Source organism: Protopterus annectens, chromosome 4.part0 (genome assembly GCF_019279795.1).
Source record: "Protopterus annectens isolate FY-2018-M chromosome 4.part0, PAN1.0, whole genome shotgun sequence".
In the NCBI taxonomy this organism is placed as follows: domain Eukaryota; kingdom Metazoa; phylum Chordata; order Ceratodontiformes; family Protopteridae; genus Protopterus; species Protopterus annectens.
The window spans coordinates 672735266-672762577 of record NC_056733.1 but is presented as its reverse complement, the minus strand read 5'-3'; the positions used below and the strand labels follow the sequence as shown (position 1 = coordinate 672762577).

At 37.6% G+C, this 27312-nt stretch overlaps 1 protein-coding gene across 3 annotated transcripts in view; it reads right to left on the bottom strand.

Moving 5' to 3' along the window:
* PPTC7 (protein phosphatase targeting COQ7) overlaps positions 1-27312 on the bottom strand; it is a 374331-nt gene that overhangs the window by 77327 nt on the left and 269692 nt on the right. For all 3 annotated transcript variants that reach the window (XM_044068637.1, XM_044068639.1, XM_044068638.1), the window contains exon 5: positions 4496-4625. In XM_044068637.1, coding sequence (XP_043924572.1) covers positions 4496-4625 — 130 coding nt within the window. The remainder of the gene's footprint in view (positions 1-4495; positions 4626-27312) is intronic.

Here is a 27312-nt window from a genome sequence, read left to right as displayed (position 1 = left end):
CTTCCCAGAAGGCTAGCACTAGATTAGCATATGAATTGGCACAGGATGTGCCCATGGCAACACCCTGTACCTGCCTATAATGTGTTCTCATCATATATATTAACTGTATGCAGTACCTCTTTCACTGCCTTTAACCCAAATTAATTTGTGATGACTATGAACAAACTGTTGACATCCATGGTTACCATCAACACATTCTTCAAATCTAAAGTTTGGCAAGCATCATACAGTTTAAGAATTGTGTAGTGTCTTTCAAAATTCTAGGAAAATAAGCAAGCAGATTTTTCAATTTTGCTTCTACCCACATAGATAAATGTTCAGTAAGCCATCCCCTCCCTGAAACTATTGGTCTCATCGGTGGGGTCAAGGTATTTTTATGCATTTTTGGTAGTGCTTTAAAAATAGGCATTACTGGATGTTCAATGCTAAAAAATGCATACAAGTCATCATCTAACACTCCATTTTTTCTTAAAGCCCTTAGCTTCTTACCAACATTACTTGTATAGTGCTTAACCATCAAACGTAAAACATTTCTATAAATACTGATATCATTAGTTAGGGCATCCAAGGATTGTATGTATGCAGTAGTATCCAGAACTGCAACGGCCTCACCCTTATCAGCTGGTTTGATAACCAGTCTATCATCATTCATTAGATCTAGCAGTGCTTGCCTTTCCAAATAATTTGTTATTAAACCTGCATGTTGCATTATCAAGATAAAGTCTTACTTCATCCTCACAAGTTTTTAAAAAAGTATGAACTGTGAGGTACATAACTGATACAAAAGTACTCGGATGTTTCATAACATTCGTATAATGGCCGTTTCCCCTAAACATGTTATTCAGAATATCATTCTTCCCAAACATGTGCAAATCCAGTATAACTTCACTTAATACTGATGTCCTACTGGGTACAAACGATAATCCTTTACCTAAAACATTAACTTGTTCTTTAGTCAATTGAACACTAGATATAGTAAATACATTACAGTCATTAAAATCAGTCAGTTCATGACTCTCCGCAGTTTTACATCCCTTTATACAAGCAATCTTGCCTGTTTTCTGTTTTCTTTCTTAATGGTACTGGGAAAGTTGGAAAAGTCATAGAACTGCTCCTTGCTGCATAAAAAAGAAGATGAAGAAGAAGAAGGAACGAGGTTTTCTGTCTTGCTCCCATGCTGATACTGGGCTGTTTGGTTCCCTGTTTAATGTCATCAGCCCCAGCCATAGTACAAGTGTTGCTAGTAGGATCCATGGCAACTATGGAACCTTCTGTTTTCGGCATTATAGGCAGGTACAGGGTGTTGCCATGGGCACACCCTGTGCCAATTCATATGCTAATCTAGTGCTAGCCTTCTGGGAAGATAAATATATTTTTAAGTGAACATCTATGGAAGACTTCAACAATTTTTAATGCCAGATTTGTGGATATTTTTTGTTATGGGCACAGGGCAGTGATGAATTCTTAAACTTTGTTGATTACCTGGAGAAAACTACAGATTTTCTTAGGTTCTCAGTAGAGCATAGCAACAAGACCATTGCCTTTTTAGATGTCACATTAAATAAAAATGTAACTGGCAAGATAAACACCACCTTGCATAGGAAATTGTGCTGGAGAAATCATTATTTGAATGCACGTAGTATGCATCCTACACGTACTTTTCATAATATTATGCAAGGGCAAGGATACAGAGTTTCTTGGCTGTGCACAGACAATAATGAGTTCCACAAAGAAATAGATGTGCTAAATGAACATCTTAAGGAAAAGGGTTATTCAAAGGAAAATTTAGAAAAAAGCAAGAACAGTATAAAATCTAACAGGGAAGCCAGGGCTAGACCATGGTTTTCTGATAATAAAGAGCAGCAGGGAGATAAGTTGAAGCCATCTAATAAGTATGACAACAAACCCAAGATAATGCTAAATTATAGTAACAGTGTGTATGGGATATGTGATATTATTAAGCAAAACTGGAAGATACTAAGAAGTGACAATCACTTGAAGGATATTTTAGATGAGAAACCTAGATTTACCTTCAAGCGAAACAGTAATATAAAAGATGTGTTATGCATAGAACCTAGTTTGAAAAATAAGAAGGCTAACGGTGTTTCCTCTGCACATATGAGAACAGGGACTTTTCCCTGTAGGCATTGTAAAGCATGTTCAAATGTGAATGGTTTAAATTATTTTATACATCCTGTTACAAACAAAAAATACACATTTGAGTTTTATGCATACTGCCATACAAAGACTGTGGTTTACTTGGCATACTGCAAGTCATGTCCGAGTTTTTATATTGGAAGAAAACTAATTGTAAGTTAAAAACAAGAATATTGCACCATTTGTCATCTACTAGACAGAAGGATAAACATAATAATTTGTACCAGCATGTTTCTAGCTTTCCAGATCATACTTTTGTTTTTATGGTTCTGCATGTTGCACAGATGAAAAAAAAAGGGGGGGGGCATTGTCAATGATACAGAGTATGCAGAGTTAAGATGGATCATACTGGAAGGATCATCATGGCTGCCGAAAACCCACCTGGGTTAAATAGTTATGTACCTTTGGTTTGTCTGATGAAGGTTTTTTTAACCTGAAAGCACATACATTTTATAATAAAAGATTACAGCTAGTTTGGACTCTGTTTCATTTGTTTTTGGATTGATTCACTTGAGAACTGTGCACATTTTACCACAAGAGAGCACGTCGCACTTAACACTGCTCTCCAGTGGGATCCACATCTATAGCTGTGTGACAATCCTGAAGGTCACTGCTGCAAACTGCACCACTGAGGGGGCTCCAAAACATTATAAAATCAGCAAATCACTACATTCTGCATTAGAAGCACTACCCCATCACTTAAAACAGTTAACTGGTATATAAATCAGGAACATTGCTATTTACTCCCATTCTGATACCCGTTGCACCATCATCATTGTGAACTTACTGCTTGAAAATCCACCCTGCATGCCCCTCAGTGCCATTGTTCACAACGTCATTCTGAAGACTGCAAAAAAAGCCTAGTTATCTGGGCAAAGTTAGAAGGTTAAGTTATCTAACACTGTATTAACACATAGGAAACAAGACAAAGTACACTAAAAGGTAAAATGTGCACAGTTCTCAAGTGAAACAATTAAGTGTTATTTTTACTATTTTAATTTGATTTTACTTGCTCTACAAAAAAACTTAACTACTTGAAGTTTATGGGAAATTAAGTCTGTAACAATAGCATACAAACCTTACTTGTTTACAGCCTCAGATGTGAAATCCTAATATTTAAATTGTATAAAACCAGTAAGTGCAACATCTACAACATTTTACGCAAAAAACAGCAAATGCTGAAACTCTCTTTTGTATCACTAACAATTTTTTATTGGGGGGGTGGACTTTGCCTGCCACAGCCCATCTACCTACAAATACTAAATCAGAAGAGATTGTACCTTAAAGGAGAAATACTCTGGCATATTACAACCTTGGACTCAAGTACACCATCTCCCTGGGTCTCAAACAATTGCTATTTTCAGGGTCACAATGCCAATTTCAACAAGAACCACTGCTGATTTTGTAAATAGCTGATGCATGTATAGTATTTAAACAAAATACTACAGTTTTATTTCAAAACTCAAATGGCACAACAAAAATGTTCACAGATAAAAATGATCCAAACTTGAGTAATTCTGTACTATAACTGCATTCACAGGTTGTACTAAAACTTTATGGTATATGTTACTATCAAAATATGCTGAATAATCATAGAAAATGTACACTATGGCTTTACAAATGTAACAAAAGTAAACGGCTAACTTACCAGAGATAAAATACTGTACAAAATGCACCTGTGGTAACGGATCTATATTAGTTCGCCAAAATGGTATTCTGGCGAACATCTATTCAGCAACCTGTAATCAGCAAAAAATTGCATCAGTAATTCACTGAATTTACTAAAGGCAATGAAATAGCTGCCCAAAGCACAACAGACCAAATTTTACTTGACTCAAGCCCACCCAAGAGGGGGACTTTGCCCCCCACACCCTACCTAACTATATATACCAACTATGAGATCGCACTTCAGTGGAGAAAAGGGTAAAGTCCCGTAGTTCTCCGTTGTGCTTTGGGCAACCATTTCATTGACCTTAGTGAATTCAGCGAATCACTGAAGTGATTTTTTGCAGATTACGGGTTGCTGAATAGGTGTTCACTGGAATACCATTTCGGCGACCTAATACTGCTTAATAACTTTATAGCTCTGAGGGTCAGGAATGTGACCCAATTCAGTCAGAGCAGACGACTGCTTAGATGGTTTGATATACTAAATTATACTGCCATACAACAACTGAACAATTTTGAGTACAACTACGTTTTGTGCATATTATTTTGGGAAAAAGCAGACAGTGGGCACACAACAGTGGCCTATTCTTCTACTGAATGACAAACAGGCTTTTTCTCAACAATAAATAGATTACGTTTCCACATTAAAAAATAATATCCTTAGACTTACCCCTTACATTCAAGCCATTATCACATGCAAACTGTGCAAAAGGAGACATGTAGTTTGGATCATATGCTAGTTCATGAGCTTGCTCTGCAATGCTTCTTGCAGTCTGCTGTATACTCTCAAAACTGGTGTTCTAGAATCAAAGAAGTTCACATTATTGTACTGAAATCAACTGTGAGCTAAATTTTCTGATTCTTATTTTTGTAACACATAGGCAATGCTAAGCAATGAAGTCTCACATGGCACTCTAAAGAAGCAGATACACACACCACTTACCTTGAATTTAACATACATGAAGAAAGACCAGCACAGAACATGAGGAATATCTATATTTTCCTCACCAGCGTGAGAATTTGTGCAAAATTCATCTCCTCATTGTGCCATAATGAGGTTCTCATAAGAGAATGCAATGCTGCACCTACAGAAACATCTCAACTCTGACAGTACAAAACTTCATTTGATGTTTTATATATATATATATATATATATATATATATATATATATATATATATATATATATACACACACACACACACACACACACACACACACATTAATGTACACAGATTTTCAACATTTCATTAATGAATTCTGTGTTAAAATACACACATTTTTCATCATTTCAAGTCATTTATCCTGTGGATTACATGAAATCAAACATTTAACATCTATTCCTGTAAAAGCATAATTGGATTCCATTTTATTTCTCTTATAAGTCTAAAAAAGTCAACTATCACTCAAGAATGTGTTAGTCTTTTTCAACTATTTTTTTTAAATGCATAATTCAAGTAAAGGCTAATTGATTCTGTTTTAGACCCTTTTGAAGAAATAACTGGTCTAAAGGGGGGGAGGGGACTCAACAGAATTTCTGGGTCTCATCAGTGTTCAGAAGAAATAGACGTTCGCTGGAAATCAACCTTCATAAAGTCATACAATGATGCTGGGATAACTATTAGGCAAATAATCTAATACTTTTAAATCAATGTGCTAGCATGCTGAATTAACATCACAGTCAACTGTGATGTATCTGTTAGTCTTACTTAATTCATTTTTTGTTCATAATCAACTCTGTTCATAAACACTAATGCTGTACTTTTGCTTACTTTTAAGTGCCTAAGACCATTACTGCTAGTTAATTTATGTAATGCTTTTGTTTCACACACAGTTACATTATAAAACACACCTTTCAATTTACTAATTAATATTTTTTCTGAATTCTTCACACATTTCTCACATACAGAAGTAGCTGGATTCAAAGCAGGAGTGAATATACTACCTTTTTAAACACGTAAACCAGTGTCTGCTAATATATATTTGAAATCTGATCTATTTACATACATTTTAAAACTACTTATTGCATTAAACAAATTATCACAGTTACTTGGCACAAAGATTGGACCCCAGTTTAAACACTCAGTTCAATACTATCAAAGTCAAGATTATTCATATTAATAAAATGTTCCTGGGAAAGAACAGTGAAAGTGTCATTTAAAATAGTTCCATTTGTTTAATTAAACAAATTGTCTAAGAAGTTATAGCCTTTAAGTTAACCATTCCAGCATTATTTGGGACTATATCACATTATCGGACGATGAAAAAGGCGAATGCTCTTTCATCGATCTGACAATGTAGAAAGGAGAAAAAAGCAAAGTCACGGACCATCGATTTTTTTCCCAGGGAAAAAAAAATTGGCGGGCCGTCTTCAAGACTTTGCCATTTCCTCCACTATGGTACGATCTCGGAGTTGGTATATTTAAGTACGGGGTGTGGGGGGCAAAGCCACCCACTTAATTTTGTGTTTAAACTTTTTTTTTTTGCAGAGCAGTGAATTTTTTCCCTGTGAAAAAATTTGCTATTCCGTGTGTTTGCTTTTTTATTTCGATATTATCGGTTCAATGAAAGAGCGTTTGCTCTTTTCATCGTGCGATAATATGATATAGACACCATTATTTACCTGCAAGAGATACCTGGAAGAACAAGTAATTGTCTTTTGTAATTCAAGTGGAAGAACAAAACCACTCATGTTATTTGCAATATTCATTTCACTAAAATCAGTTTCTTACTGCCTATCAACTGTTCCAATGCAGTTTCTTTCAAATTCTTAGAGCATAAGTATCAAAATACGTTTCTCTAATCTGCTCAAATTCTCCAAAGAACTCTTCTACTGGCTGCCCATGTTTCTTCTTTGGTTCCTGTGATTGTTCATGCATTGCCCTATTCATTCCTTGTCGACATACTATGAAGATTTCTCTCATCCTCCAATTGGCTGTTAAAATGTGGACCTAACTGAAGATTTCTATGTTGTTTATAAGCTAATCGCTGTCATCTCCTCAGTCCGCTTTGGTTTGGCTCTTCTTGAATCTCAAACACTGAACTTCTAGTTTGCCTGGTTGTGTTTTCAGAGGGCTTATTCAGGACTAGATACACAACCTCACTATTATAATCATTACATTCATGCTGAAGTTTCTTCTGTCTTCAGTTTTTATACTGTTTTCAAACTCCTGTACACTAGAAAAAATTCTGCAGTTTTCTTCACGTGTGGGGAAAAAAAAATCTGTTTATACATTGTTACACAAATTCTGGATCTCAGTTATTTAAGTGTCCTGATGTTCAGGGTGTTTTGCTTAACCATCAGCTTCATGAGTTCACAGCCTGCATTATCAAATAATTTGATCATATAAGGAAATACAGGACTTTGTGATTAATACAATTTGGAATTTCAAAGAAATGAATACCCCCTTGGAATATGTTTGGTTTTGACGACTGTTCAAGAAAGGCATTGTCACACTTCAGTGATTTAAACTTTAAGAGTTTCTTTTCTTATAATATTATGACACTTTCATAGAAAGTTTACTCTATTTTTTTACTGAATATGCTCATACTAGTGAAATTAAAAGATACAGACAATTCCATTGTCCTACTATTTAGTCTATCACCTATGGGTACTACTTGAGAAGAACTGTTGGTACTTGTTTCTTTGCTGAAAACAGAAGTACTTACCACACCCTCAGGATATGTTCTCTGCCTCTGAAGTTATTTCTATCACTTGGCACATACATCTCACAAGATAAGGGCTTGAAATTAATATTTACGTTTTAACACATAACTCAGTAATGAAAAGGTTGGGATGCTGTTTACATTAACATAAATACTTTTTTGCATTTAATGAAGTTGTATATCATCAGAACCTAGCAGTTGACACAGAGGGTGAAGACAACAAGCCATATGTGGTTCCTTGGGTACACCGTTCAATTCCCCTCAGTACTCATCTGTCTACTGTGAGATATTGAGCAAGTCACTTAACCAAACATGGTTACCGGGTCACTCCTGAAAAGGTGATTTTTTTTTTCCAGTGGGATTACCTGGTTTACAAATGGGCATTATTATTACTATTACTAGTATTATTATCAGCAGCAGCATTCAGGGTGTTGGTATAGGTGTCAATATGGCACCCTCTTATCCAAACACAATCTGAATTTGCCTTTAACATAAATTTGTAAGTTGTGCAGTTTTAATTATACACTTTACTGATGACATTTTTTGTCATTTGGAAACAGGAAGGATTTTCAAAAGTTTATATTGTACCTGAATACTGCAACTAATTTTGGGGGGGGGGGGTTTATATGGTCTAAAGTATTATAATTTAGATCTTACTTTGAAAGCTAATGAATCTAATTAAGTTATACAATTCAGGATTATATAGAAACCCTCAATCTGTTACTATGTATTTGTAAAACTCTACTGCACACCCAGTGTTTGTAAAAAAAAAAAAAGAAAAATGCGTATTATTACAGGACAAACAATGATAATTTCAAGGTTAAGAAATTGAACATTGGCCTTTGAAAATGAAATAAATGAGTTAATGCAGCTATTCATAACAGAGGCTACAGTATTTGTTTTATAGAACACAAAGATTTTAAATTTAAAAGAGGGAGCAAATGCCACCTTATTATAAGTATGTATTAGAAACTAAAACAGATAAGCAGAAGTCATGACATTTTAATTTGACTTCTCTGATCAAATATAGTTTAGATGCAAAAGAATTGAAAAAGATCATAATTAATAACCAATATACTTTGAAAGGTAATCCAGACTTGGTTAAAATAATAGGAAAAGGTCCGGCATTCATTAACAAGACAAGTAAGTACTTGAATTATTTATGAGAAAAAAAAATCAAATGGTATACAAAAAAATAAAAGTTGTGGCAGTTCCCCTTTGGGATTTTGTAAAGCAAGCAAATTTAGCAGTTAAGACTATGAAGAGGAGTTACAATCTCAACAAAAGATTAACATGTAACCGTAGGAGTTGCTTGCATTGTTACCTGCATTTCCTGTAATGAGCTTTATGTAAAGAAAACTATGAGGACATTATCACCAAACATTTTTGAACATGTGACTACCATAAAAAAACAAATCCATGACTAATGGCTTATATAAATGCACACATTACTTTCAGAGAATTAAAACAAAATATATTTTTGTAGTAGACAATGCTTAAGAATGCTTAATGGGGGAGATAAACTCTTTCTTGTAAAAAACAGATAAGGAAAACAAAATTAGATGCCGCAGCACCCCCAAGCTTGAAAGAAAGTACAAACATTAACTGTCTTTTAAAGCTGAATTATAAATCAGTCTGCTTGGCTTATATCTAACGAGTGGAGGAAGCTGCTGATTTTTAAAAGAAGGAACTGTTAACATGTCTTAGTTCTGAATAAGTCTGCTCATTCAAGAAGAAATTACTTAACTAACTTCTGGCCTGGTATACTCTTATCAATCCCTGATAGGGAAGGCAGTCTCTAACTTGCAATCCAAACTTGTGATTAGCGTCATCCTACTCTAGTAGTTTTCCCTCCCGAGTTATTTGCTCCCAGTACCTTGGTTCCTTTGCTAATTTCCCCCCAGTAAATTCCAGCCCCATCTTGCCTATTTTCTATACTTCCGCTTGCATACATACCTATTGATAAAATATCCTTTCTCTATTCCTGCACTGGCTTAGTTCTTAGAATTCTTTCAGTTCCTTTATGAGCATAATATGGCTATTTTCATTAAGGATTGTAACCAAAATCCATGTCTCTCTCTATCTCTTGATCCCACCATTTCAACATCATAGTTTTCAACTCTGACTTATAACCTTCTGCTTGAGTAATATGCATAACCCTTAACTGGGTAGCATTAAAGTGCCTATTCAAATCAGATAACCCTAAACCACCTTTTCCATGCAGCAAATCAGGTTATCCCACTTCTCTTGCCCTCTTCACCTCCCAAATAAATTCCTTCAGTTCTTTATTATCATCCACGAAATACAGTTGAGTAAGTAAACTTGCCATAACAGTATATGTAACTGTTGTAGTAGGCCTAAGCTGTATGGGTTATATCCTTGCTTAGGTAATGACTATCAGCCAGCTGTCAAAGCTTTAGGGCACCTTCCATGCACCCAAACTGCCACTGGCTGGAACAGAACCATAAAACAGTCAGTTTGGGCACCAAAAGCTTCTTGCCGTAAGAAGGAAGGTTACAGCCCTGAAAGGAAAAATACAAGGAAAGGAGCAACCAAAATAAAGTCACTACAGACACACACACACACACACACACACACACACACACACACACACACACACACACACACACACACACACACACACAATAGAAAAAAGAATAAAAAAGTAAGGGGGGGTGAAGGACGGCGATGGTTAGTGCAACACTATCTACTGTTATGATAAGTTTACTTACACAACTGTACAATGTTTAACATTTAGATCAATGTTGCAGTAGCTCAAGTAATATGGGTATATAAACATAGTTTAGACAAACATAGGGAGGAGGAAGGAATTCAGGCATCTCAGTATCCCTGGAGAATGGTCCTTGCAAAGATTGTTGTAGACCTACAAAAAGGAATCCAGTTTGTAATGCTTTCTTAAAGTATGAACAAAGGACCAAGCTGCTGTCTCTAGAAAACTTCCAGAGTCCACCCCTTTCCAAAATGCCACAGATGAAGCCAAAGAGCCCCAAACCTGCTGGAACCATCTTCTTAAGTCAAGCACAGCCAAAAGAAATAGCATGAGATAGCCACCTGGAAATTGTCTGCTTTGATACTGGATGTACGTTTATCTTATCATTCTAGGAGACAAACAGGGTTTAGTTCTGGCTGTGGACATCCAGACTATACAGTATTCATTCTCCCACGTTTTTAGGTTCCAGAAAGAAACCAGTGAGATTACATAACAGTTTGGCTTAAATTAATCTCTGAAACCAATTTAGGCATAAAAGAATTATTCATTATCAAAGAAACGCTGTCCTTACAGAAAGCAACCCAAGTTCACTCACCATAAGAGTTTGTAACTCAGATACTCTTCTTGCAGATGACAGAGCGATGAGTAGTAACCTCAAATCAGCCTAAAGAGCTGGTTCACATGGTTTGATTGTCAACTTTTCAAGCAGGAAAATAGTATCCCAAGGAGGGACCACTTGTTTTCTAACTGGTCAGGTATGTAAAACCTTTCAAAACCTGCTTGACTTGCAGACAGGTAGAAAGGGTGGTGACCTACGGGCAGACAAGCAAAAATAGCATAAAGATGAACATAGCACATGCACAGCTGTCTGCTACAAAATTTTACTCTGATGTAAATGTATGACGCCTGAAGAGTCGGGCAGAGTTGAGTTGCTACCTCCAAGGAAATCATAGCAGACCTGCAAAGGGGACTAAATCTAGTACTCCCTTCAGGCGCAGCTTCATATAGGCCCCATTACCATTTTAAAATAAGATTATAAAGTGTTTATGTCTATATTAACTAAAAGAATGGCAAAAGTGTTGCCAAAATTGACAGATATAGATAAATGTGGTTTTGTGGACGGGAGATAAACATTTGGCAATATTAACAGAACAATGAACAATCCTGCAGAATATAAAGAAAAATACTGCTGCTGCTGCTGCTGCTGTCTTGATGCACAGAAAGCACTTGACACAGCAAGCTGGGATTTTATGAGTAGGGTAATGGAAGCATCTGCATTCCCCGTTACAATAAAAGGGTTAATGAGGCGAATATAGGAAAGGTCGGAGGCAATAATGAAGGTGAAGTACCCCTCTCTGACAAGTTGTCTTTGAACAGAGAAACAAGGAAGGAGTGTCCTCTTTTCCCTTTACTTGCTTTATATAGAGAGCCACCGGCACATAAAATAACGGACTCAGAAATTCAAGGATATAAGTGGATAAGAAATAAGGAAATAGTGAGATTTTGGATGCAGATTCTTAAGGAGAATAACAGAATATTATATTTATAAAGTTGCAGAAAGTATTCCAATAACTAAGCCAACAGGGAATGGAGAAAGGAGATATTGCCAACAGGGATGACTACAAGTAGGGGTACAAAAAAACAGGCAAGAGCAGGTCTGGAATTTATTGGAGAAAAATGGCAAAGGAGTCAAGGTATTGGGAGAAAAAAATTGAGGGAAGGGTAACAGAGTGGGATGAGGCCAATAAAAAGATTGGACTGAAGGTTAGAGGCTGCCTTCCCTACACCTGGGATTGATATCAGTATAAGGGCAAAAAGAAAGGGATAGGGGAGTCCTAAGGGAAAGATCTGCTGTGGTAAGGGTTTTAGTTAAAACTAGAACTCCAGCTGCTGTTAAACGGAGATAATTAGTAGGGTATATATAATACGGCATGATAACTATATGAATCAAGAAGTCTAGAAGGATGAAAGGGGTCTTTGTTAACAATAGGTTATGAAAATAGAAACTGATTTTTACATGCAAAATGTATATGTATATATTTATATATATTTTTGATTGCCAGATGAACTAAGTTGATATATTTCCAGACGTGTAGTATATTGTCTTGGATAAAATCACAGACTTAATAATCTACTTAATAATTTGGTTAAATAAGAGGTACCACATCATTATATAATTTTAAAGTACATAAGGGTTATATATTATTATGACAGCTACTAAGTAGGGCAGGACCAGCTCAAATGTCACACTGATGGGGGAAGGGATGCGAATTTAACATGTGTACCAATAACACTTTGTTTTACAGCACAATAAACCACTCCTATGCCTGATAAAAAAATATATATATATTTAGAAAGCTTGTGAGGAAATTATTACTCTATTTTTGTTTTACTTGGATCGCTTGTCTGTGTACTTAAAGGATTTTCGACTGGAAACAGACTGCCTGCCTTGCTTGGATTACTTTCAAATACTTAGTAATGCTGTACAATTATATATTTTCTATTATTACTTTTTGTTTTGTTTTGACCTGAGATGAGTTTACGTTCGCTACTTCTACTACTATTGTCTGATTTGATTAATATACAGTGATTAACTAGAAATATATGGATTGAAAATCTTCCACACATAGACGTTTCTTACACTATTTTGTTTTTGGACCCACTACACTTTAGTGGGTGGTTTTGAGACTTTGGGGATACCACGGAGATTACTTGCTTTTTAAAAGATTGGGAAGACAGATTCAGAAAGCAATTTACATGGGAGAAATAGGAGGGCATATGTGTGGCTTCTAACTATGCAACAAAGTCCAGAAGATTTTGGATTTTGTTTGGAAGTATTTGCACAGGTATTTTATACCCTGTGCAGACTTCAAAGACTTTTCCTCGGGTAGACCGCAAATGCTGGAGGTATGATGAGGAACAGACAGATAACTGGGAGGGAGTGTAATGAGTTTGCAGATTTAAAAAAAAAGTCCCTACAGAGTACTCTGTTAGAAATATTGGGAGGTCAAATGGCTGTAACTAAAGAAATGATTCTTTTGAGCTGGACCACAGCATCTGAACTACCTAGACATAGTAAGGGCCTTATAAAGTTTAATTTTGTTGGCTGCCAAAAAAGTAAGTACTAGTAAATGGAAATCAAAACTGAAACAATCTGTATGTGAAGCACTGAATGTAAAAAGAGATATAAGATTTGGAAGTGGGGTCTTTGGAAAATGGAAAAAGCAAATTACACAGGAATAAATGGAATTTGTGGGAACAATACACACAATAATGTTCATTAGGAGGACAAAGGTTTAAGGGAAGGCAGGAATTAAGTATTTTATGTAATGGTGGAATGAATGACAGCAATTACAAAGAAAAACATATATGCAATGTATAATGTATGTACATGAAAAAAAATGTTAATATTTTTTCCATTTCTCTTAATGTGTGTATGCCTGTGTCTTAAGTTATAATTTAATACAGGTGTTAAAAATGATCTGATACTCCTTTTTTATGCATCACACCACTGTGATGCTTTCTGTGATAATTTGCAGTGGTCTTGTGGACTAGAGAGGGTTTAAGGCTTTTAAAGCATTGATAACTGCCGAAATCTTTGACAAAAATGAGTATTTGTCTATCCTTGAACAAGTAATAGGAAAAAATCCTTGCACTTTACACCCATTTTGAAACTGCTCCCTAAGCAAAGTTTGATTAATCTGTTGTGACAGACTGGGAGGTAAATGGAAGGGAAAAGGGGTGACCTGGAATGAGAAATAACTGGTCCACCAACCAAAGTAACTCCCTTCTGACAAACCACAGAACTGGAACTTGAAAAGATACGGGGTGATGATGCTGAGTCCAGATCGATCTGAAGTATCCCTGAATTCTTCTCATGTGAAGCCTGGCTAAGGGAATCAATCATAAAAGCCATGAAACCCAAGATGCTGACATTGGCTGGAGAAGTCTGGGAAGATTTCTTGGGACTGTAGAAGAAAGGCTCTTCCTAGGGACAAATCTAAAAAATATTCCAGAAAAGTTAGTGATGGAGAAGGGATGAGAGATGACAACTGCAAGTTTAGTTGAAACCCCAGACTGAGTAGGAGTCTCATGACCCATGTCAAAAAATCCAGACAATCAGAAAAAGTATCTGCAACCACGCGATAATCATTCAAGTATGGAAAGATGCGAATGCCTAAAGCCTGTGGGGAGCAATCACTTGAGCCAGGCCCTTTGTAAATACTCTTGATCCAGTGGCCAGATCAAAGGGTAAAACAGAGAACCAACAGTGTGAGCCAGACACAGAAAATCTTAAAAAGATGTCTGAATTAATTTACAAATTGGTTAATAAGCATCTTTAAGGACCAATGTTACCATAAAGCTGCAGGAGAGTAGGAAAGGTAACAAGGTTTGAAGGGTTAACATGCTGAACTTTGGAATCTTGACAAAAAGACAGAATGGACAGATCTAGGACAGGTCTTCACAGTTCCCTCTTTCTTTGGTAACAGAAAATCCTTGAATAAAAGGCGTTGCCGATCTGAACTGAGCCAAAATTTGCTCTAAAATAGAAAGAAATGTGGATGTCTAGTTTGCAGGATGAGAAATAATCCTATAAAAAGGGGTAAGGGATTCCCACTGCCATTTGTACACTTGTTGGATAAGTCTCAGAACCCACTTGTCTGAGATAAGATGGAAGGCCTGAAGGACTGTCAGGGAGGGACAGAACAGGCAAAAAGTCATTCAGCCTTTTTAGATTGTCCTTGGTTTTTACAAGAGCCTTTCCCTTTTTTCTTTGAGTTTTCTTGTCACTGCTTTTGGAAACTTTGCTTGTTAGAACTTTGCTAAAACTGCTCCTGGAAAAGGATCCCGACAATGAATGAAAGTTTTTGGGTTGAAACATCCAAGTGACCCCCATAAATCAATTTCTCTTTCATCAATTTTTTAATGACCCCAACAGAAGAGGCAACAAATATCACATCTTTGTCCAGGGAAGAATTTAAATCTCAGCTTTAACATCTTCTGGTACATTTTGAGAATCTAAGCAAATCCTCTCATAACTGGACCAGTAGAAGCAGATCTGAAAACAACATCAGCAGAATCATATGAGCACTTTAAAGTGTTTAGTTACCCGAGAAGCAGCCACAATTGAGGAATTTAAAGTTGTTTTAACTTTAGAAGTAAGAAGGTTAACAAGTTAACTCTCATGTTCTCAAAAGAGGCCAGTAAAAATTAACACGTGACCCTATCAGTTCAAAATTCTAAAAGTTAAGCTAACAGAAGAATAAATGGTTTTCTGAAATCTGTCAAAAGCTTTCCCATCCTTGTCACAGGGAATGGGAGTACCAGTCACAATAGGCTTAGCATTAGAAGGCTTAAATAAAAATATCTCTGAAGGGTCTGATTTGGGGTTAGAGAACAGGAATTTGTGTGTCTGAGATACTTTAAATAACCCCTCAGATTTTTTGGAGCAGGGTGCGACTGTCAGCCATAATGCAAGGTGTTAAGAAACCATCCTCAAAGGCAAATAACACTTGGCGGGGGGCAGCTGCAGGTTGAGGAAACTCCAGTTGTAACAAATCATAACGCTTTTGCTGGGAAAGAGGAATTTCTTTCTGTTCCCACTAAAATAAATCTTCCATTTTGTTAGTGTCAGAAAAAGATAATTCTTCTGGAGGGAAATCTGAAGAAACACTTTCCTCATATTCATAATCTTCAGCTTGATGAGATATAACTGGAGAATCACAATCCTGCTCTCCTTCCTCCTCAACTGACTAGGAATCACTGTCAAATTGTGAAATAAATGGTTCTTTTTCTATTACAATGTAGTGAAGACCCAGAATTTAACACAATAAAAGCAGAGAGTAATCCCTTAATAAATCCCAACAAATCTTCCCTGTCCATAGTTAAGGGAGTAGGAATAGAAAAATGTTTAGCTTTCTGAGTTGTTAGTTTTTATTCCCTGGGAGACTACCTGGAAAAGGACCGTCCCATGACAGGAGCACTAGCTCTGGAATCAGACAACTGACCTCAGCTAAACGGTAAATCTTCACCTGCTTCTTCCTCAGAGCACTACAAAAGTAGTTCTCTCTTGCACTGTGACAGCAACCCTACAGACACAGAGGACATGACAATATCACAGTCTATTGTGGCTTTCCAAACAGTTACATCGGAGAAACCAGAAGTAAAAGATGTATGGTCCGAGGAACCAGTTTTGACCACAACACAGTCACCCAACAGCTGCTGAGGCAGTAATGGAAGTGACAGGACACCCAAAGAGACTCTAAAGTTTTTTTTATTTTTCAGACTGGGGTAGCAAAAACCACAGAGACTGATAATTTCTCCATGTTCAAGCCAGGAAGGAGACCTCACAAGAGGGAAGCACAGCCTGAGTAAATCTGTGAACCTTCTGACAGAAAATTTTAAGTTCAGAGGTAAAAGTTTCCCTGACAGTCACAAAAAGCACAAAATCCTGACCCCCACATAATAACTCTACATAAAGACAATTATAAAAAATAGATTTTTTACACAGTGCATCCACACAAACACTACATATGAAAATCAGTTCAGTAACATACCAGTCCCAGAAAAGAACACTTCATCATACAAAAGTAACAGTTAGACAGGAAAAAAAACAGTTTTATACAGAAAGTGATGTAATGGAAGGTTTTCCCCAGAAGGGGAGTTATCTGCCCAGCCTTGAAAGGATTGCTAGCTTACCACCAGTTCCACAAAGCCTGTAAAGACAAAGTACTTCAGTGGCAAGAAGTCTGTGAAGTTTGTAACATCTAAACTGCCTCCTGTATGACTCTACTCAAGCCTGTGGCAGTTTCGGCACACCAAAGGTACCCTACACCTTTGAAAGCTGGCTGGGGGTTCATATCCTAGGCAAGGCTATAACCCATATAGCATAGGCTACCTCAACAGTGATCTAAACGTTGAACATCTCTCTCCTCTGGTTGACATAACATAAGCCTGACCTGTAAAATATTTTCACTGCTTAAAATTTACTATCTATATTCATAATCAGGAGCTTCCAGTATCTCAACTTTTGTGTTACATTTTGTTTCGTTTTTTCCCATATATCCTAATCTGCCATAACAGAATCCTTTTTTTTTTTAATTCATACACCTACATTTTTCACTTTATCATTTTCCCATAAGTATGAGCATTACTGATCCAAATCATGTGTGGGCAGTTTCACTATAGCCTTTGTTTTACTGCCAAAAATACTTGAAACTGTCTCAAAATGTTTCACAACACTGAAATGTCCTTTCCTGGATGTAGCAAGTATAAAACAATATCATCTGCAAATAAAGCTAACTCTTCTTCAGTACAACACCAGTTATATCCTTATATTTGTGAAATCTTGTTTGTTTTTTGTTTTTTGTCTAAAACTTTAAATGCAAATCAGTTAACAGTAGGGAAAGAGAACATCCCAGCTTAATGCATCTGTTCAAACACATGCCACATGACAGGCAAATGCCTTTCAAAGATAGAAACAGAATGTTTTTCTGGCATTTCCAGTTTGACAGCTGTTAATGTCTCAAAGGGAGAACCACAGTGATTTAAGAATATCCAGATGAAGTACATTAGATTTTAGTTTGTGTGGATGCCACTTTTTCATGGAAGGAGGTATGTCCAGGGCTGGGTCCAACACATGCAGTTTCGTTGTATACATCAAAGAAAAACAAACAAAAATCAAAGCATTTTTTTACTTCAACCACTCCTTTGTCAAAAGATCTTCAATGGGAATAGCAAGAATTTTCTTGGGATTATTTAAAGCACTAATGCTGTTAATCCACCACAGTTTCTTTCTTCCTTTCTCTCTACCCCCCCCCTTAAAATAAATATCTTGGCACAGGATTCCTCCTCAGAGCCAGAATCACAGTTTAGATTATTCATCTCAGATTCACTCCTCTTCTGGATATGACTCTGAGGTTGATGACAGCATGCCCTCTAATTTCCACCAGGAACAGTTCTGCAGTGGGGAGACTATTCAGAAAATGATGTAAATTTTCAATTGGGATAGGAAGCAAATCCATGAGTCAAAAAAGAGATATGATCTCTTGGATATGGATACTTAGGTTCATAGGTGTGTACTAGGTTAATGGCCTTGGAGCCTTTACAAGCCTAGCCCATAAGATTACCCTGGCATTGTGCCACCCGACCTTAGTTCCTAGTGCCTCTGTTGAGTAGAGCCACTGGAGTGATCCCCGAGGTGTATTTTCTATTTCCCATTCACTCATCAAGATTTCTCTTGAAGAGGGCCAGTGAGGTGCTCTGCTTGACATGTATGGGAAGTCTATTCCATAGCATGGGCAGTCTCTGGGTTATGAACCTGTCTCTCCAGCATGTTCTGTTGATTGTGGTAATGAGGTTGAGGTCACTGGAGCGTGTGGTGCGGAGGGATTGGGATTTAGATGTAGCATTTCTAACAGAGCTGGGTCAGACATGGCTTTGTAAGTCAAGCAGAGATCACCTCTAAATAGGCGATATGAGACAGAATAGTTGGAGTTTTTTGAGTCGGTCCATATAGGATAAATATTTAAGGCCTAGGATCCTCTTTGTGAGGTACTTTTACGGCCTCTCCAGTTGTTGCAGGTGTTTAGTGAGGTACATGCCAAATGGGGCATTGTACTCAATGACTGGCCTAATGAGGGAAGAGTAGAGGGAGACAATGACCTCTTTCTTCCTGGTTGCAAACCCTTAGTAATGAGATGAGCCACATAGAAGGACTTTCCTGACCACAGTGACAATGTGGTGGTCAAATGAGAGGTTGCTGTCAACCTGTGTTCCCAGATCTCTTATAATGCCCTTCTGTGTTCAGTGGACTACCATTGATGCGGTAATTCATGGGAAGTGTGTTTTTCCCTAAGGGGATGATGACACATTTTTTGGCATTGAGCGTAAGGCCATGTTTTTGACACCAGTTGTTGGTCTCAGTGAGGCCTTTCTGAAGGATGTCAACATCACTTAGGAGTTAATAATAGCTCCCAACTTGAAACTGTCTGTGAACTTTGTCAGCCAGAGTCCTTTCGTGTTGCCCAGGACTTCAGAGAAGTAGATACCAAACAGGAGAGGACCCAGGACTGAACCCTGTGGGACTCCACTCGTGACTGGTCGGCAGTCTGACTTGGAGTCAGCTACTTTCACACTGCACTGCTAGTTCTACCTGTGAGCCAGTTTGCAACCCACCTAGTGATATAGGGGTTGATGCCTAGTTTAGTTACTTTTTCTATGATTCCTGAGTGGAGAATGGTATCAAAGCCCTTGGCCAGATCAAGGTAGGCTGTATGAACCACCTTGCCTTCATCCACAGCTCTGGTGACTGACTCAAAAAAGTCAACCAAGTTGAGCAGGCATGATCTACCCTTCACAAAACCAAACATTGTGGGATCCAGAGTTTGGAGATTCCCTATATCCTTGTTTATTAGATCCCTGATGATGCGTTCCATAGCTTTGCATATCAGACTCGTCAGGCTAATGGGGCGATAGTTCCCAGGGTCTGTAGTCGCTCCTCCTTTGTGGTGAGGGATGACTGTAGCAGTGTGCCATTCAGTAGAGACAAAGTCTGAGGTGAGGCTGTGATTGAACAGGGCATAAAGGTGAGGTGCCAGTTCACTCTGTAGTTCATGTAGAACACAGCCTGGGATGTCGTCAGGTCCCATAGAAGCTGTATTCTTGGCCTTGAACAGTGCTATTTTTACCTGTGCAGCAGTAATACTGGGTGCCTGGCAATCTACTGGTATTGTGACTGGTCCCTCCTGGGGGGGGGGGTAAAGTTGGCACTGAATCTGTCAGCCAGTATATTGGCAATATCTGTTGACTCAGTATAGGAGGTACATTGTGCAGTAACTCAGAGCAAATCTGGGTATTGCCATGGAGATTCTTTACATAACTACAGAAGGCCTTACCAAGCCTTCTCCCATCACTCCAGTTCTTCAGGTTTTGGAAGACCTTTCTTTCTGATTCATTATCCCTGGAGTCACAGCCACGTACAGCTAGAAAGTCTGGCAAGTACTTAAGTTCCAGATTCACACAAATACTTATACAAAAACTAAACCTCCGACCCTGCAGTTATTTCCACTTATGCTGATACGCCATTTAAACCTTTTTTAATTCATCCACTGCTCTTCCCAGTGACAAGGACATATATATATATATATATATATATATATATATATATATATATATATATATATATATATATATATATATCACACGCTCGGATATCTCCTTTCTATTTGTGACAACATGAACAAACGTAATTCCTAACAGTGACTCAAGAATTAACAATGCAGTCTATGATTTCTTCTGTTACACAAGTTGTACACATTCTAAAAAGTGTACCTGTGATATGGCAGCTGCTTCTTCCAGAGCTACTGCTTCTAGTTTAGTTCTAACAAGGTCATCCTCATTAAGATTGCAATCACTACTAGGAGATGTAAAAGCTAAGCTTCTGAATGCTCATTTAGATAAGGACTGCCATTTTGGTCTTCAGCCTACTGAAATATTTAAAATGTTAGAAGAAAAATGTAATATTACAAAGAGGTTTAAACAACTTTTTCTTTCATCTCTGCCAAAAACTCAAAGGAACTACCCACTCTAAGGTAGCATCCTTGTCTATCATCATCAAAAAAAAAAAAAAAAAAAAAAAAGGCTAATGACAAGACAAGCCTAAAACTGATTTTAAGGAAGCAAAAGGACCATTCCAGGACAAACCTTCCAGTTTCTCACTGGTGCCCCTCCCCCCCCCTACACACAAACAATTCAGCCTTCTTCTAAATAAACTTTCTATCACTCTTCCCCTTTGGAAATTAATCATAATGAACACCTGGGTTTTGAAAATCATTCTGGAAGGATATACTCTTCATTGGAACTCTCTTTTCTACACTCAACACTTCAAGTTAAAAAAAAAAAAAAAGTTAGTTCCTCCAATTCTATCAGGACTTTTGATGATTCAGGGAACAACAGAATCAGTTTCCCCCAAAAAGGAAAAGGTTTCTATTTCAGATTTTTCAGGGTACCAAGGATGGAAGGCACTTGGAGATGCATCACAGATCTTTCAGTTCTAAACACTTTCTTAATCATTCCAAGGTTCAAAATGCTGACTCTACAAAGCACCCATTCTTACAAACACATTTTTTTGCTACCTTGAACACAAAGGATACTTATTTTCCACATTCTATTCCATCTTCTTCACAGGAAATTTCTAAGATTCTTTGCTCAGTTCACTGCCTTGCCATTTGGGCTTTCCACTGCTTTAAGGACATTTACAAAGTGCATTGCCCCAATAGTAGCATTTACATGCTCCAGGGTATCCATATTTTCCCTTATCTAGATGTCTTAATAATCCACACCACTTACTACAAAACATAAAACACCATATGTATGATATTGAACACACACCCAAATCAAAACAGCCAATAATACGACATGTGCTAAAAGCAGAACTCTGCAAAGCATAGTGTTCCATTTCAATTCCTGTTTAAGTCCATAAGAAAACATTATACTGTACTGTAATGCAAAGCAAATTCCTTATATCTTAAATGTTTTTAATATTATCAGCATGACTGAATTGTCTATAACTTGCTTTGATGGCATGGAAGTGCCGATATCCTAGAAGTATTATTAAGGATTTTAGTCAAAGCCGGCCACTGTTAATTATTAGAGCTATCACCCTCACTAGGATCTTGATCATAGCCTGACACAGGGATTTTAAAGACTAATTGAGCTTACTGACCATGCTATGATCTTGTTTAGAGATCTGATGTGGAGTCTGAGCTGAGCACCTTGCTAAGACTTTGGCTTGTGGTCTGATGTAGGGTCTTCTGAGAGGAACTCCCTGTCACATGTCTCTTGTATTCAAATGAGACACTGAGGCTGGGTATGCATTCAAGTCATTTATTCTACACAAACACATCAAGAGTTGTAACTGGAATCAGGAAAAGCTGGCTCTATTTGCAAATTATATTATTTTATACATGACAGAATCACAAATGGGGATTACAGTGTTGTGGAACATTTTAAGACAGTTTCAGATCTTCTCGGGATATAAAATGAATGAAGCTAAAACAAAGGCAATATCGGTAAATTATGTACCCACATATGAATTGGTCCAACAACATCCATATTTATGGGGACATGATAAAATGAAGTATTTAGGAGTATGGATTAGAAATTACTCTGTTGCGCCAGCTAAGGATATGTGGGAAGAGACTAAGCAGATGATAATACAAAAATTGAGGAACTGGAAGCTTTGTTATATGAATATGGATACTAAAATACAAGCCATTAAAATGTTTTAGTCCATTTAGTGTTATACACATCAGGCATATTTTTATCAGCCAGAGAAGAAGCTGTGGATAGCAATTAAAAAAGAGTTGAAGGGTTTTATCTGGGAAGGGAAGACAGCAAGGGTCAAGTGGGATAAGATGATTCTTCCAATACAACAAGGTGGACTAGGATTACCCAGTTTGAGGGGGTAGTTTAGAGCAACACAGTTAAGGCTCTCTTATACATAGCACAAGCAGAAAACAATAATTCAAACTGGAAAGGAATGATGCTAATACAGGGGGGAGGCAAAAGAAATAAGAAGAGACTGGGATTTTGGATGCAGACTCTTAGAACAACAAAAATCATACAGAGTATTATATTCATAAAATAGCAAGGAGTATTTAAGAACCAAACCAGCAAGAGAATGGAGAAAAGAGATTCTGCCAATAGGGATACAGATAATAGGCAGGAGGGGGCTGGAATTTATTGGAGGAAAACTGGCAAAGGAACTAAGGTATTGGGAGCAAATAACTAGAAAGGGAAAGGTAACAGAATGGGAAGTGGCCAAAAATTTATTTGGACTGCAGATTAGAGATTACCTTCCCTATTAAGGATTGATATCAGAGTATAGGCAAAGAGAAAGAAATGGGGAGCTCCCAAATGAAAGACCAGCACTGGTAGAGTTGTTAATAGAATCTAGACCAGAACCTGCTGTTAAAAAAGGAAGAATTAGTAAAGCATGTAAAATATTGCATGATAACTATAAGAATCAATCGGAGGACCTCAGAAAGGATTGGGAAGAGAGATTGGATAAGCAATTCACAAAGAGACAATGGGAGGATATATGCATATCTCCCAAATATGCAACAAAGTCTAGAAGATTTTGAATCTTTGCCTGTAAGCGTTTACCATAGGTATTTTTATACCCCAAGTAGACTCCAAAGAGTGGATAGCAAATGTTGGAGGTTTGACAGTACGGTTACCACCCATCCCATTGTCACTGGGGCACTCACGGGTTGAGCCTTTTCATCCCGCTGCCCGCATTGTCAGGCAGTGGGACTTTAAAAATCCCATTTTTAGTGTATCTGAATTGCCGTGGAAAAGCCAAAAATACTTCCGGTTATTCCATGGCAATGCGGCGACGTCACCAACCCAGACCTGCAGTTAGAGGTATTCCCTGTTTGGTCCGGATGGTGTAATTAAAGCAGCAATTGGCTGCAAGGATGGAAGGGGGCGTGGATTCGCATCGGAAGAGCCCTACAAAGGTTGCAGCTGTAGAGCAGTTTTGTATTAGTTCTCTACAGCTGCTAATAACGTTGTTTAGGAATCGGAAAGGATTGAGATAAGCCAGCCAGCCAAGAAGCCAGCCAAGAAGCCAGCAAGGAAGCCAACCAGCCAAGAAGCCAGCAAGGGAGCCTGCTAGCCAGTCAGACAAGAAGCCAGCAAAGGAGCCTGCTAGCTAGCCAGTCAACCAAGAAGCCAGCAAGGGAGCCTGCTAACTAGCTAGCCAGCCAGCCAAAAAGCCAGCAAGGGAGCCTGCTAGCTAGCCAACCAGCCAAGAAGCCAGCAAGGGAGCCTGCTAGCTAGCCAGCCAAGAGGCCAGCAAGGGAGCCTGCTAGCCAGCCCAGCCACTTAACAGATAGTCAGTCATCCAGCTAGCCATTCCAGCAGGAAGGAAGCCAACTAGTCCAGCAAAGACTATGACAGTGGTAAGTACATAGTATTTTGTGGCTTTAGTTATTTAAAATGGGAATATCATGCTTTAAATTTTTAATGTTTAGAGGTTAATGGGGGGTGTAGTATGAAGCATTTTAATATATACAGTGGTAATTTTGAGATTTCCAAGAAGTAGTTTTAAATGGGAATATTGTGCTTTATTTAAATTTAAGTTTTTAATGTTTAGAGGTGAATGGGGGTGCAAAACACAGTATTTAAATTTGTACAGTGGTTATTTTGAGATTTTCAAGTAGTAGTTTTAAATGGGAATATAGTGCTTTATTTAAGTTTTTAATGTTTAGAGGTAGATGGAGGTGCAGTACGCAGTATTTAAATCTGTGCAGTGGTTACTTTGAGATTTTTGAGTAGTACATTTTAAAGATATAAAACCTGTGTGTGCATGTATATGTAATTGTGATTGTTGTTGGGGGTATGATTGGGAAGCATTACTTTTTAAAGGCTGAACCGTGTGTATAGAAGTTTTGTTTACTTCTGGTGGGGGGCAGTCTTAAATATAAATGTAGTGTGATGTATTTCTATTGTCGTAGCTTTTTCAGGGTACTTTCTGTTTGCAGATAGAAAATGTTTGAGCATAGTTTGCCCTTTTTTGTTTGGAAATGTGTGCAATTAATGCTGTTTTCAGGAAGTTAGGATATACTGTTTGGGTCATTTTTCCAGTTCTTGCAAGTCAATGTGCATGTGGTACAGGTCTACCTTTTAAAGGGGAATGTTAATAGTTAACGTACTGCATTTATTATTCTAGTAGGTACATGTTGCCAACTTGCTGAAGCTGTTTCAAGATTGTTTTCATTTATAGTTGTAAATGTGTGCATTTTATTTTTTATGCTGCCTTTAATAAGGTTAAAATGTCCTGCTTTGCTTGTAATGTGTGAATATGGGGGTGCCGATTTTGCTTTGGCCTGTTTATTGCATCGCTGTGCAAGGTAAATTACTATTAATTGCTATGTTTTGAGGTAAAAGGGGTCCATGGAGTCTGCCGTACATTGTAGTTTATTTTAGCTGCTCTTGCAAGAAGTATTTTTAAAAGTTAAATGTTTATGGACTTTTTCCTTTTTTTTTGTGGATGCATGCTCAGAAGTTAATGCAGTGCATTTCAGATTGTGCTAAACCATGTCGTTGTTAGTGGTTAGTTTGCTTTTATAAGTAGCAAGTTTGTATTTTTTGTTTTTAGTGATGTCTTCAATAAATTTACAATGTACTGCTTTCACTATAATCCGACAGTGCTGTTGTTGGGCATGTTCGTTAGTAGATCATTGCGCTGTGTAAATTAGTGCTATACATTTATTTCTTTCAACTGCTGTGGTCAAAAACTAAATCAGGTCTATGGTATCCGCTGTGCATTCTCATTTTAGTGTTTTTTGGTACAGTGAAAATGTGTAACTTTATTTTCTGGAGGGGTGGGGGTTATATTCAGCAGTAAAAATAATGCATTTTGTTTTCTACAAGCTGTGTTAAATGTGAAAGTTTTCAATGGCCAAAATGCCCCCTACATTACCTTATTTTACTACTACCTTTTTCAAATGGCTTGTAATGTTAATTCTTTTCTGCGCCATTTGCCAGTTCTTTCATATGCCAATGTTTTTCAAGCCAGTTCTTTCATATGCCAATGTTTTTCAAGCCAGTTCTTTCCTATGCCAATGTTTTTCAAGCCAGTTCTTTCATATGCCAATGTTTTTCAAGCCAGTTCTTTCGTATGCCAATGTTTTTCAAGCCAGTTCTTTCATATGCCAATGTTTTTCAAGCCTGTTCTTTCCTATGCCAATGTTTCAAGCCAGTTCTTTCATATGCCAATGTTTTTCAAGCCAGTTCTTTCATATGCCAATGTTTTTCAAGCCAGTTCTTTCGTATGCTAATGTTTTTCAAGCCAGTTCTTTTGTATACCAATGTTTTTCAAGCCAGTTCTTTTGCATGCCAATGTTTTTCAAGCCAGTTCTTTTGCATGCCAATGTTTTTCAAGTCAGTGTCTGTATTCATCCATCTAAAACCCCTTTTTCCCATTTTTGCACATGGGGTCGTTGGGACGTTTAACAGTGGCAATCATCTAGAGTCAAGGCCAGTTCATTCTCAGATCTTTACTGAATCTATATCAAAGAACGTTAAACTTCATCTTTTATATGCCAATGTTTTTACATCAGGTGCCAGTCTTTTTCAAACCAATGACTTCATGTGCCAGTGTTTCTAGCCAGTTCTTTTGTGTGCCACTGTTTCTAGCCAGTTCATTCATGCACCAGTATGTTACCACACCCTACTAACACAGTTTTGCTAAATATGTTGCATATCAGGTAAGTACAGATTCAAGAATAAAGAGAGCAGCAGCTTCATCGCAGTCAACCAGCAACAAGAGAATGTGCAGGTGGCAGGATGTTTGGAAAATGGAATTCAACTGGATCGAGAGATGCAGTGATGTCAAAGCATTCTGCAGGTACTGCAAGAGAGAATTTCTAGTGACCCACGGTGGAAAAAATGATGTCACATGACATGAGGCAACTGAACAACATAAGACTGCTATTCTTCAAGCTGCATCCAGTTACCTGATGACAAAGTGGGCAAGGAACACAAACATTGAGGGACCAGAACTAGGATCATAGCAGCAGAAGTCTCTGAGGTGTTCCATGCTGTTGAGCACAATATTTCCTATAACAGCTTGAACTGTGCCGTAAAGTTGGCTAGCCAGTTGTACGGTAACTCAGACATTGCAAAGAAACTATCTTGTGGAAGAACCAAGGCTGAAGCCATAGTCGAAAATGTTTTGGGACCGCACTCATTGGAATGCCTCCTGCATGACCTTCAAAAACCAGGCACTTCATTTGCAATTTCATCAGATGCTTCCAACAAGGGAAACATAAAATTACTTCCACTTGTTGTGAGGTATTTTTCTAAAGAAGAAGGGGTGGTGAATGGCCTTTTGGACTTCTATGAAGACCCTGATGAATCCGCTCAGGCCATATCGCAGCAAATTGCAAACATTATGGAACGGCACTCCTTGCCCTGGAACAGCATTTCAGCATATGGGGCTGATAATGTCAATGTGAACTATGGGAAGAAATCTGGTGTGTATACTGGATTAAAAGAAAAAAGTGCCCATCACTCCAGAAG